The sequence below is a fragment of the Lampetra fluviatilis genome, chromosome 53 (assembly GCF_964198595.1).
Source record: "Lampetra fluviatilis chromosome 53, kcLamFluv1.1, whole genome shotgun sequence".
NCBI classification, from domain to species: domain Eukaryota; kingdom Metazoa; phylum Chordata; class Hyperoartia; order Petromyzontiformes; family Petromyzontidae; genus Lampetra; species Lampetra fluviatilis.
The window spans coordinates 7059069-7072211 of NC_136327.1; the positions used below are offsets into that span (position 1 = coordinate 7059069).

Here is a 13143-nt window from a genome sequence, read left to right on the forward strand (position 1 = left end):
TTCCCAAGAACTTCCTCTTGCCGAGGAGGCAGTTGCTGTCCTGGGAATTCTGGCTGTCTCTTTTAATTTTTGTGTGTATGTGTGTATAGTTTGCTATCCTTTCCTCACACCTCCGATTTGCACGGTTGGCTTGGTACGGTGCAAAAGAAGTTCAATATACACACACATACACAGTCTTCCCGGCGACATTAAAAGTAATTTTTTTTTGCCAGTTGCGTAATAGTAATAAAAGTAATGATGATACGAGGCTACTTATGACAACGCACATCACACGTGCGGCTCTCCTCGTTGCTGTTGTGAGATTTATTAAAAAAACAAAACGAAATTCTCTCCCTCCCCCAGGCTGCCTGTTCCCCTCCTCCCTGATCAATCTGAGCACGGTCGGGTACATCGCCCTGGTGGATATTCACGTACGGTTTTTCTTTTTTGTCACCCATCGTCCTGCTACGGGCCTTCGTTTTTGTGTATAGCAAAAAAAAAAAAATCGATTATAAATATATTACAAACAAAACCCCCTTCACCTCTGGAGGTTGCTGGAGGAACCACTCTTCGGCAGGGTGGCAGTGCCGGCCATGTTGGCTCCGGGCGACGTGGCGAACGAGGAGGAGCCGAGGGTGGCACCGTGGGAGAGCCTCCCGTCGGCGGGCAAACTCACGGAGAGCGGCCTCTGCGGCGGATGTGTGTGGCCTAGGGTTAGGGGGCGGCAGGAGTGGCGATGGGCAGAGAGGAGGAGGGGTCGGGGAGAGGGGGAGAGAGACGAGGGGGGGGGGGGGGATGGGGAGAGATGAGGAGGGATGGAGGAGAGGGGGAGAAAGATGAGGAGGGATGGAGGAGAGAGGGAGAGAGATGAGGAGGGATGGAGGAGAGACAAAGAGGGATAGGAAGAGGAGGAGAGGGACAGAGAGGAAGGGGCATGAATTGGAATGAACGTGGTGTTAAGTGCAGTCCCCCCTTATTAACCCTTCCCTTTCTGGCCTCTCTCTAACATTTCCTTTTTAAGGCAGCAGTCTTATTGAGTTTTTCATTAAATTTAGTTTGACCGCAGCAATACAACAACAATCATTTCCCATCAGTGGCAGAGAGGGTGGGGGACAGTGCTCTCCTCCGACTGTGTGAACTAAGGCGACCTCCAGTTTGCCCGGTAGGAGGGCAGCACCGCTGTATCTGCCACGAGGACCGCTCTCTTAACCCAAAGTGTCGCGCGCCTCTGCGAGAGACTCGGGATTATAAGAAGAAGAATTTGTAATAATTGAAATTTATATTGCGCATTCCATCCTAGGATCCCAATGCGCAATGCATGGAAAGCAGGAAACAAAAACAGAACCAAGGGGCAACCCAACAAACTAAAGAGGGAAGGCCACTTTAAAAAGATGGGTTTTCAAAGCAGACTTAAATATTTCTACCGATTCCAATTTCCTGATTTTCCTAATTCCTTCCTCGCCTCGTGACGCGACACGCAAAACGCGCACGGATCGAATGTGGGGCCATTTTCGCGATGAAACATTGCGGGTACTCACCAGCGTAAGAAAACGAATGGAGGTCTCCTCCAGCGCTCGACTTAGACTGCGCACGCGGAGAGAGAGACAGAAAACGAGCCAGCGGTTTGCCCCCCCCCCCCAATCCCCTCGGTGCAGGGATTCGCACGATTGTCTCATTATTATGCCTCAATTTGTGGGTTTCCACTCACCTCACGTACTCGCGTACGTTTTACACAAACAGTTAAATCGTCGATCCTGACACTTGCGTCACGTCTTCTTGGTTCTTGCGGTAAAGTCACGTAGAAGGGAAATAATAAAATAATAAAAATAAAACATAATAAAAAAGTGAGAATTGTATTTTATTATGTTTTATTTTTATTATTTTATTACTTCCCTTCTACGTGACTTTACCGAAAGAACCAAGAAGATGAATCCCTGCAGTCACGAAAGCTTTAAATCGAAACTTGCGTCACGCTCACAATCTGGTGCGTGTGCCATCTGGCGTAGGAATCTTGGTATCGCCCCCCACCCCCCACCCCCCCACATGCCTATCAATTGTATGATTTTTAAAACGGGGCTTGCATTGTCAATGGTGGAGTGCATGAGCAGCTCCTTGGCCAAGAAGCCAAATTATTGGGTGAATTTTTATTGTTGTTTCAACCTTGGTCAAGTTAACGGTGTCCGCTTTCAAATGAATCATCGGCCAGTAAAATTGGTGGAGCGGTCTCGGAAGCGTTCTCTGGATATGCACGCATATGGACGTACATGTACGTACATGTACGTACGTACCAACATACAGATTACCAGCTTAGACGACGTATTATAAGTTGACACAGGGCAAACGGAGCTGTTTGAGGATGTTTCCAAAAGGTTAATCAAGGTCAGAGCGTGTCCCGGGCTTGCACACATCTCCGGTTCAGTAAATTCCTCGTCTTTTCAAAGCCCAACCACTGTTGACTTTCCACAAAAGGGGTACTAGTTTTATCGACACTTGGACGGATGATAAGCCAAGTTCTTCCCCGAACGGCGATTTGAAATTGCGATTCCGCGGCTCGATCGCTTGCTCCGGCCTGGCTGGAGAGTTGTTGCACAAGTACTCTTCAGCACGGCCAAGGGCTTAAAATGACTTTTACACTAACTTTAACATTTTATCTACAAAATTACACCTTGCCATCTTTACAACATGTTACCCTATTTGTATTTTTGTATTTTAAGATTGTATATTACGGCTAGTTTACATTTAATATTGTACACTTATTCACAATTTTACATACTTTAGCCCCTTAGTATTAGTTAGACTTTGTAATTTTAGTATAGCTAGACTGTATACCACTTATTTAAGTTTTTTAAGATTCCTACATGTTGAATGTATGCACCTTCCGGCCATAGTAAATTCCTTGTCTGTGCAAACTTTCATGGCGAATAAAACCCTTTCTGATTCTGATTCTGCACTTTGGCGATCCACTGCCGGACCAGGGCCTCCCCACACTGAACGGGGCATGGCTATATTTGACCATACTCAACTGTGCCGGTCAGTGCAGGTTTGCTGAAGGCGAGTAGCAAAGGCATGGAAGTAGGGGTACAATGGTACCTAATTCTAGATTTGAAGCTTTCGTGACAGCAAGGATTCATACTCTTAGTTCTTTCGGTGAAGTCAAATTAAAATTAATTATTTTATTTTATTTTTATTAATTTTAATTTCATTTTTTACCTACGTGACTTTACCGAAAGAACTAAGAGTAACAATGGTACTTCTCCGCACTGCTCTCTACCGCCAACCTCGTAGCCCTGCAGCGGCCTATAACAACGTGGTGTGCACGGTGGTCGCCCATCCAAGCACGAAACTCGGGGCTCGAGACTCCTGAGTGTCCAAGAGCTGACATGATCCGGGCGATTCTCGGTCAGAGGCAAGTGGTGGTTCGTGATGGGTGCGATGTACGATGCAGGATGACGATGATGACGACGACGATGATGCAGTTCACCACGATTAACCTACCTTTGAAATGTGTTTGGGACAGGGGCTCAAGTAATCCGAGCAATTCCGATGAACGCACACATTGCAACCTGCGCACGTCACATACACACAAGCGCACACACGCACGCGCACGAGAGAGAGCAACATTTAATATTTTGTTTGGGTAACACATCTTTCATCTTTCGGAGTTTGACTTCTATATTGGAGGAGGTATTGTTCCTCGCATTAGGAATAGCGGGTGCATATAATTGATTGATTTTTTTTTATCTTAATTGTAAACTACTTGAAGATACATTAATAAAGGTGCTGCCCCCCCTCCCTCCCCACAAACTACGCCCATGATCTTCGCTTTATATTTGTTTTATTATCGCGTTCATTTTTCTCTGCACCGATAGATTCAGCGGTGGACATTCTTTGTTTGCAGCCTCCCGTGACATAAGAGATTCAGTCTTGATAGGCCCTCACCTGGCTATAAACAGAGTTACCGTGCACTGCTCTAGTTTACGTGAGTGTATGAATGTAAACACAACAGCAGTGTAAACGTAACAACAGCACCTCGCGCCGCACGCCGTGGGATCAATTAACCGCATCGCAAAACCGCCAAAGATATTAACAGCTTGGGAAGGCCTTCACCCATCAGCGGATAGATCACGGCTAATGGTGATGATACACACACAGACCATTCATTTAGTTTGCACAGACTCCTGGATTCGTAGCACACATCACTAAACTCTACAACGCTGCTCTGCGAAGACACAAACATCACCCCTTCTTGCCGTACAGACTATTAGCGGGAGCTCTGTTAGCGAGCACCTATTAAGACCGGCACGGCGCATGGCCGCCTTCGTCTCCCCATGTGATGCTGTCTATGGACCGCACCGGCTGAAGTTGACCTACGGGAGGCCCAAAATAGATTGTGACACCCACTTACGGGTTGATGTAACCGGTAACTGAACACAGGTCAACTGGTTCATAGTGCAGAGCGCTTCGCCATTGCATCACTCCACATGCAAGCGCAAACACACGGAGAGTTCAAACCAAGTTGTGTTTGGGAATTTCTACTCAGGATGGGGCTACTCATGAGGAGGGCATTGTGGCCAGCGAGGACCGCATAGACCAGGCCCACCTTTGTATCACCATCGCTCGTATTGAACTGGTACAAAGTTCAGGCCAAGTTAACCTTAAGAGAGGCCCAAGCCAGGCGCATCTACTATTGTAGTTGTAGGCCCAGACCCTAGGCCCAGAATATCCGTATCAAGTTCACTGGGATTGTACCGCAGTATTTCGTTACACTCTGAACACGGCGCGTAACGAATATCGACAACATTCGTCACCGGCGAGCGTCATTGCAATACGCATCTATTGGTCGTCAATAACTAACATTTATTAACAAGTGTCAGAATTTATTAAACCGGCTCTGGCGGTCATGTGAGCGTTTGACGAAACGCCATGAGGTCTCCCCCCCCCCGCATCTCTCTCCCTCTCCTCGCACGCTCTGGCATTCGATTTATCTACAGCTTCGTGACTCGCAGATGTCAGCGAGGTGGTGATGCGTCGAGCTCTAAGCTCTCTGCAGCAGAGCGGTGGTGCCCGCTCTCCTCCGGGTTGGGTCGCGCACTTCACAAACGGGGTGAAGGAGCTGTTGACGCCCTACGCTCGGTACACTACCCAACCGTTGTCCGACTGTTCGGCTCTCCAGGTGGACACCTCTGCCGCGGATAAACAGCAGCACGCTCGTGGTGCACGAGGCGTCCAAATGACACCGTGCCTCTCGATGCTGGACAACTAGCGGGGAGAAAACGTTGCATCGAGAGGCCGTGGGAGGGGAGAGATAATATTTGCCACCACTTGCCAACTCCCAGACCCATTTTGTTTGTATTTGTTTCCTGTCTTTAAGAACGACCGTTTCGTTGTTATCAGTTCCTTTGGCTTAACTGTAACACGAGTGCCTCATCATCATCGTCATCATGATCATAAATCATCGCCGTCGTCATCTTCAACCGAGATCAATCCACAGCTGGTGGCATGCCTCCCGAGCCGTCGTCAGAATGCATACTTCGAATAAATACTCAATCGTGGATTTTCATGCGGACACATCGACGCATGTGCCACAAGAGTGAGCTAGCATGGCCTAGCTAGTTAGCGTGACTACAGGGAGACAGACCAACACAATCACAGCGGAGACAGACCAACACAATCATAGCGGAGACAGACACCAACACAATCATAGCAGAGACAGACACCAACACAATCATAGCAGAGACAGACACCAACACAATCATAGCGGAGACAGACACCAACACAATCATAGCAGAGACAGACACCAACACAATCATAGCGGAGACAGACCAACACAATCATAGCAGAGACAGACACCAACACAATCATAGCAGAAACAGACACCAACACAATCATAGCAGAGACTAACACCAACACAATCATAGCAGAGACAGACCAACACAATCATAGCAGAGACAGACGCCAACACAATCATAGTGGAGACAGACCAACACAACCATAGCAGAGACATACACCAACGCAATCATAGCAGAGACAGACACCAACACAATCATAGCGGAGACAGACCAACACAATCATAGCGGAGAGAGACCAACACAATCATAGCGGAGACAGTCCAACACAATCATAACAGAGACAGACACCAACACAATCATAGCAGAGACAGACACCAACACAATCATAGCGGAGACAGACCAACACAATCATAGCAGAGACAGACCAACAGAATCATAGCAGAGACAGACACCAACACAATCACAGCAGAGACAGACACCAATACAATCATAGTAGAGACAGACACCAACACAATCATAGCAGAGACAGACACCAACACTATCATAGCAGAGACAGACACCAACACAATCATAGCAGAGACAGACACCAACACAATCATAGCAGAGACAGACACCAACACAATCATTGCGGAGAGAGACCAACACAATCATAGCAGAGACAGACACCAACACAATCATAGCAGAGACAGACCAACACAATCATAGCAGAGACAGACACCAACACAATCATAGCAGAGACAGACACCAACACAATCATAGCGGAGACAGACCAACACAATCATAGCAGAGACAGACCAACAGAATCATAGCAGAGGCAGACACCAACACAATCACAGCAGAGACAGACACCAATACAATCATAGTAGAGACAGACACCAACACAATCATAGCAGAGACAGACACCAACACTATCATAGCAGAGACAGACACCAACACAATCATAGCAGAGACAGACACCAACACAATCATAGCAGAGACAGACACCAACACAATCATTGCGGAGAGAGACCAACACAATCATAGCAGAGACAGACACCAACACAATCATAGCAGAGACAGACCAACACAATCATAGCAGAGACAGACACCAACACAATCATAGCAGAGACAGACCAACACAATCATAGCAGAGACAGACACCAACACAATAATAGCGGAGACAGACACCAACACAATCATAGCTGAGACAGACACCAACACAATCATAGCAGAGACAGACACCAACACAATCATAGCGGAGACAGACACCAACACAATCATAGCAGAGACAGACACCAACACAATCATAGCAGAGACAGACACCAACACCATCACAGCAGAGACAGACCAACACAATCATAGCAGAGACAGACAAACACCATCACAGCAGAGACAGACACCAACACAATCATAGCAGAGACAGACCAACACAATCATAGCAGAGACAGACACCAACACAATCATAGCAGAGACAGACCAACACAATCATAGCGGAGACAGACACCAACACAATCATAGCAGAGACAGACACCAACACAATCATAGCAGAGACAGACCAACGCAATCATAATGGAGACAGACCAACACAATCATAGCGGAGACAGACCAACGCAATCATAACGGAGATTCCAACATTTTGCAAGGGTATCAATTGAAGGTTGAAAACCTGAAAGTCACCAACACTTTTATTCGGCTGTTTTACTGCACGCAATATCGCCTGCACAGAGGTACAAGTCCCTTGTTTATGAAGTGACTGGGCTGGCACTAATGGAATGCAATGACACATTAACCAGCCAAGCGATTTCATGAAGGAATGCATTAACAAGCACCACCACAAGTTCTGCATCACTACTACTCCCCACACATACATAATACATACGCACGGACACGCATGGACACGCGCGCATGGACACGCGCGTGCACACGCACGTGCGTGTCCCACCCGTTCCGCGGTGTGCGGAACGTGTGTGACACGCAACTGCGTGCGCGAACGGCGATCAAACACAAAACGTGGCCACGCACGCTCAGCCCCGGCCACACGGCTCCACCCCCGCACGGTGAACACGGGGCGTACGGTAACGCCGGGACGTCCGTTTCACTTCTCGCTGTGGCGGCTACGGCGTCGCCCCCTCGCGTCCACGTCTCTCACGGCCACCTCCGCCCGCCAAGTTATTTCCCATGATTCCCAACGGACCCGAAAGTGGGAAGAATAATTTTGTCCAGTACGTGTGCACTGCGCGCGCGATGGGAAGCTGAGAGTTCAAATCCCAGTTGGGTTCGTCGAGCAGAGGAGCAGTTGGTGAGTATCCCCTGCCGTGGGCATGAGGCAATGCCACCACTGCTGGTACTGCAGAGCTGTAAACTAAAATATAAACGATTTTAAACTAAACTTTTTGTTTTTACAGGTAAGGCCCACTGAGCTGTATATATCTCTTAGAACGACCTGGCTACAAATGATAGCCCAATTAAGCGGCTTATCGTGCGGAAATTTACAGCAGCCAAATACTCTAAACCAGGGGTCGGCAACCTACGGCTCCGGAGCCGCATGCGGCTCTTTACGGGCTGCTTCTTGACGATATGTACGTATGTACAGTATGTACTCAGATGCATTGCGGCTCTTGAAATACTGAATTTTGTACCGAATTGGAAAGAAATGGCTCTTCTTGTTATTTTGGTTGCCGACCCCTGGTGTAGGTCATTCAGTTTCAAAGAAAACGCATATACTACACTGGTCAACAAAAAAAACATTTTTTTCTGGCCTGGACTTTTGCAGCTGTTTTAGACTAATTTCAGGGTGCTGATTCCAAATCTGATCTCAGATTTGCTCTATCACATCTCATTTTTATGCTATCGCCATACCATATTTTCATTGCTTTTACCCGAAATTAACTCTTGTCACTTATGATTGCAAGTTGTTGCGAGTCAGTGACTGCTTTAGTGTTAAAATATGGTGCTGTATTTTTAGCATAGTGTGTTTATAATATCATTTTATGTAAATATCCACATTTATTTTATATTTTTCTTCTGCAGTTTTTATTGAAAATGCAATATTTGATATCTCAAAAACCTGATGTGATAGACAAAAACTGATGCCAGATTTGGAATCAGCACCCCAAAATTACCTTAAAACCGTTGGAATACCTTATGCCAGAAAAAGTGTGTTGACCAGTGCTATCAGAGCATGTTTGTTTGTTTGCATGCTCACCACATGGATGTGTGGTTAATGCAAACTTGATTCCTTGAAAAAGCTATCCATTTGGTGTCTGAACATCTTAACACCTGTTTTATTTCCAGAGAGAGTAATACATATTGTTATATTTCATACTGGCAAACAAGGTCTCCCGTGATCTGTTCCGTGTAAGTATCGCGAGCTTGACAATCGTCTTTACCCAAAGCGTCGTTACCCAATGCATCGTGACACCCATAGCAGAGTGAACTCTTCCCCCATGCGTGTGGAGGCTGGGAATTGAACTCAGAATGTCTGTGCTGCAGAGCAGCAGCATTCCACCACCGACTCTGAACCAGTTGTGGCACCAGGGCCCACCTTAGGAAATTTAGATTTAAAAAGAAAGGTTCACGACTACCTTCTGCTGTGCTGGCACGTCTCAACAGGGTTCAAAGTTGTGTTTACATTAGCCTTAGCTGTGTCACATGTTTTGCAATCGCCACTGCCATTGCAGCCCAGATTACCACCACCAACATTCCCACAATAACCAAAGATCCCCCCCCCCCCCCCGTGTTGTTAGCAGAATCAGAATATTCATTTATACTGGAGGAATCCGATGAGCTATAAAAATATTTTTCACAGATATCCAGTCGGGGCACGGGGTAAGAGCGTTACAACAACAAGCAGTACAAAAACACGACAGTACTGCAAAAGTACAAGAAAGGTAACCAAATCACCCAAACACACACAAACACAACACTAAACGCCATCCCCATCCAACCAGGCAAAGCTCACTGAGGTATCAACTTGTTTTTCAGAAGCGACCTGGCCACAAATGATTGCTCAACAAAGTGGCCCCATCATTTAAGGCCGAGTCTACCTAGGGAAGGCGCAGGACTGCTCGAAACATTCGCCACTGTTATTTGCTGTGAGTGTGAGTAGAACAATCTGAAGCCCAAGCTTTTGCACAATTTTTCTGTCATAACAACGGCGGTCGTTTCTCATCGCCGACGCATTTTGGTTATTACAACCACTTTCGGAAAAACCGTGCCGTCGAAAGAGCGAGCGAGCGATTGATGGCAGGTCGTTCTCTCCCAGTCCGCCACCACCACCACAACAGCAACAGCGGCTCGTTAGCGAGAGAATCATTCTAAACCCCGTCACCCAGCAGCAAGCCCTGTGCGCGCGCACTGTAAGCCGAAGACGTCAGCCGGGAGGAATGTGGGATTCCAAGCGCACAAGGGTCATACACACAGCTGATCCATTATGCCATTTGCACACGGAGGCAGGGGTGGTGGTGCTAGAGGACAAGGGAGGTACAATTTACCCAGCTGTGCCGTAGTGGTACGCTCCCGCGGGCAGAATGGGAGCGTTCACACCTGGCGACTCGCATGCACGCCGCGCTCCCAAAGGTGAGATGCCGTAAACTCTCACGCGTGGACTTTCCCTTCTTTGCTGTAATTCCGTAATGCGTGGAAAAGGCTGCGAGGCCTCACCGTTGGCACGCCCGCCACGCGACCGTGTGGGTCGTTGGCCCGACATTCCAACTGTTGGCCCCTTTATGACAACAAACAAGGAGATTAACCATGACTGTGGTATCAGCATCGGCCACAATCTATCGACTGTTGGAAGGCCTCGCCCTCAGCCCTAAGCCGTCGCTCGCCACCCTGTGACCCTACACCGGCACATGGGCTGGTTTCGTCGCTCCATCTCCGGCGATGGGGCGGCGTAGCTCTCCCACGCCTTCTCCAGGGGACTGAAGAAGCCTCGCGTTGGGGCAATCGCGCCGCCAGCCAGCCGACCAATATGGGTTTCGGCAAAACCGGTGGAACGTTGAAAAGGAAAGCGACGGGTTTTGAGAGATCGGAGCGTGAGAGACTGGAGCCCGCCGTGAATGCCGGATGACGCCGGCTGTCATCTCGAGAAAAGCGTCTTCGTACAAAATTGTCAAAACTTTGTGCTGCGTTTCAACATTATTCCGCTATTGATAAGCATATATCTGGGCCCATGGCGTGACAACTTTGATTCGACTGGCTCTGTTGTCGGGTGGTGGAAGGTTATAGTTCGAACCACGACATCATACCTAAGCCGTCTAAAACAAAATAAACAAATAACTAATCAAAATGTAGTGTTCTCCGAAATGTTTTCCGAGTAATCGGCGGGGCTTAGGTTGTTCCACAATGTCATCATTTTTGTCGCACTTTTAAATTGTGCAACTGAGTGTTGTGCAACCGGCAGCGTGTGTTACGAGCCGAGTGGTAGTGTAGCGGTTCACGCACTGAGCTACGACCCTGGCAACCCGGGTTAAGATTCCTGCTCATGGCCAACACCGGTGACGATTATCTGAACCGGAACTGGGCCTCTCAAAGGTCAACTCGGCTTCAAATGAGTACCTGGTGCGATGTGTCAACATCGTCGCTAAGGAGACAAAGGCGGTCGGGCGTGGTGTTGGCCACCCACCCCATTCGTGTGCCGTGCCGAACTGCATAGGTGCTACTCGCTAACAGCACTTGCCCCAACAGTCAGTTAAGGCTCTATGGGGGATCTTTCTATTTGCTATGAGCCGTGGGGGTAGACTACTCATCTTGGCGAGTGAAGTGCGGCCCAAGACCTTTTTCCGCAACCATCGCTCAGCAACGACACGGCAACAACGTGAGGTACAAACCGCACGGCTGCGTGGAACCGACGCCGCAATGATCACCCCATCCGTCGCGAATACGATCATCGCATCGCGCGGCAACCGTGCTCGCAGCAGCGGCGAGCTGATGACGACGACAACGCCGCCACCGCCGGAAATTCCCTAAACACGAATGTGCACAAGCACACGGCCCGCGGGTTAACAACGCACAAATCGTCCACGACGAAAGTATCTCAACGTTAACGTTTAACCGCACGCGCGGCACTCAAAGCGGCAACGTGTCCTCACTTTGGCCGACGACCTTGAGCTCCGCAACGCGGCGGAGATTTGCGCCAATAAGAGATTGCCGCACGGCACGCGGCACGCAAATTAATCTCTCCGTCTGGCACCCGCCCCCACCTGCCCTGACTGCCATCCTCACCGTCGAAGTGGCAGGCAGCACCCCGGTTCTGATATAAGCGACACTTCTTTACATTGCAATCGCGGGGGTTGGTGAGCAAAGGGAAAGTTCTGATACAAGCACACTTCAAATTTAAGCAAACTTGGCCCTGCTCATATCCAGCTTCCACTTGAGTTCAGTATTTTTTGAGAGTAACTAAAAATTGCATGCGAAGGTCAAAATAATTCCCTGCTCGAATGAGCGTTGAGGCGGTGCTCACATCCCCTACACAGCAGCCCTGAGCCAGTGGTGGAAATTCCACATTCCCATGATGAGGGCGAGTCTATCCGTAGGGCAACCAATGCTGTCCTTGCCGTGAAGTGGAACTCGTTTTACTGGCGACGAAGGATGATGGTGGGCCGCGTCAACCACGTCCAGGAGTTGAACTCGCAACCGTCTGCCTGCTAATCACTCAGGAATGTTAATTATTTCTCGAATTCATCAACATTACATTCCTGTCTAGCTATGAAGGACAAAGTCACATGTTTGTAAGCAAGCCAAAGACAATGAGATAAATATAAACAAATATTTTGACATTAAGTATTATGATCACCGTAATTCTACATTCCAGGATTCGAACAAATTTTGTGCGCACATCAGAGGTCGCAACCGGGTACCCGATACCCGTACCCTACCCGATACCCGGCTACCCGTACCCGGCCAGGTACGGGTACCCGTTTGCGACCCTGGTGCGGCCGGGTACGGGTAGGCCGTGAGTCACTGGTGAGTAACCGTTTGTCACTCATTTTGGGTAGGGTACGGGTACGGGTAGGGAACGGCTACCCGTACCCGGCCGGGTACGGGTACCCATTTGCAACCCTGGTGCGGCCGGGTACGGGTACGGGTAAGGAATCAAAACCCGTTTGCGACCTCTGTGCGCACACGTGCAGTTTGGCGATGTATCGTGGAAAATCACAACGTCTCGCCGTCTCGCACGATGTGATTTTTTCCTCTGCCGTTTCATTTTGCGATGTTTGCCAATGGGCCATTTTCAAAACAAAGCATTCCAGAGTTTACAAAAATATATAAATAGCATCGATTACTATTCACTTTTCTTTTTAAAACAGAGGTAAAGTCAATGATATTGAAATGGCGAGACTTTTGTAACCGCTCTTCATTGCAACGAAACCTCTACAAACTCGGGTCAAAACAA

At 48.4% G+C, this 13143-nt stretch overlaps 1 protein-coding gene across 1 annotated transcript in view; it reads right to left on the reverse strand.

Moving 5' to 3' along the window:
- Window positions 1-13143, reverse strand: part of LOC144949345 (rho guanine nucleotide exchange factor 28-like) — a 66093-nt gene that overhangs the window by 25815 nt on the left and 27135 nt on the right. Inside the window, exons 9-11 of the mRNA XM_078879319.1 lie at window positions 3475-3542; window positions 1518-1563; window positions 522-687 (exon numbers count right to left, since the gene is read on the reverse strand). Of these exons, the coding sequence (XP_078735445.1) occupies window positions 522-687; window positions 1518-1563; window positions 3475-3542 (280 nt within the window). The remainder of the gene's footprint in view (window positions 1-521; window positions 688-1517; window positions 1564-3474; window positions 3543-13143) is intronic.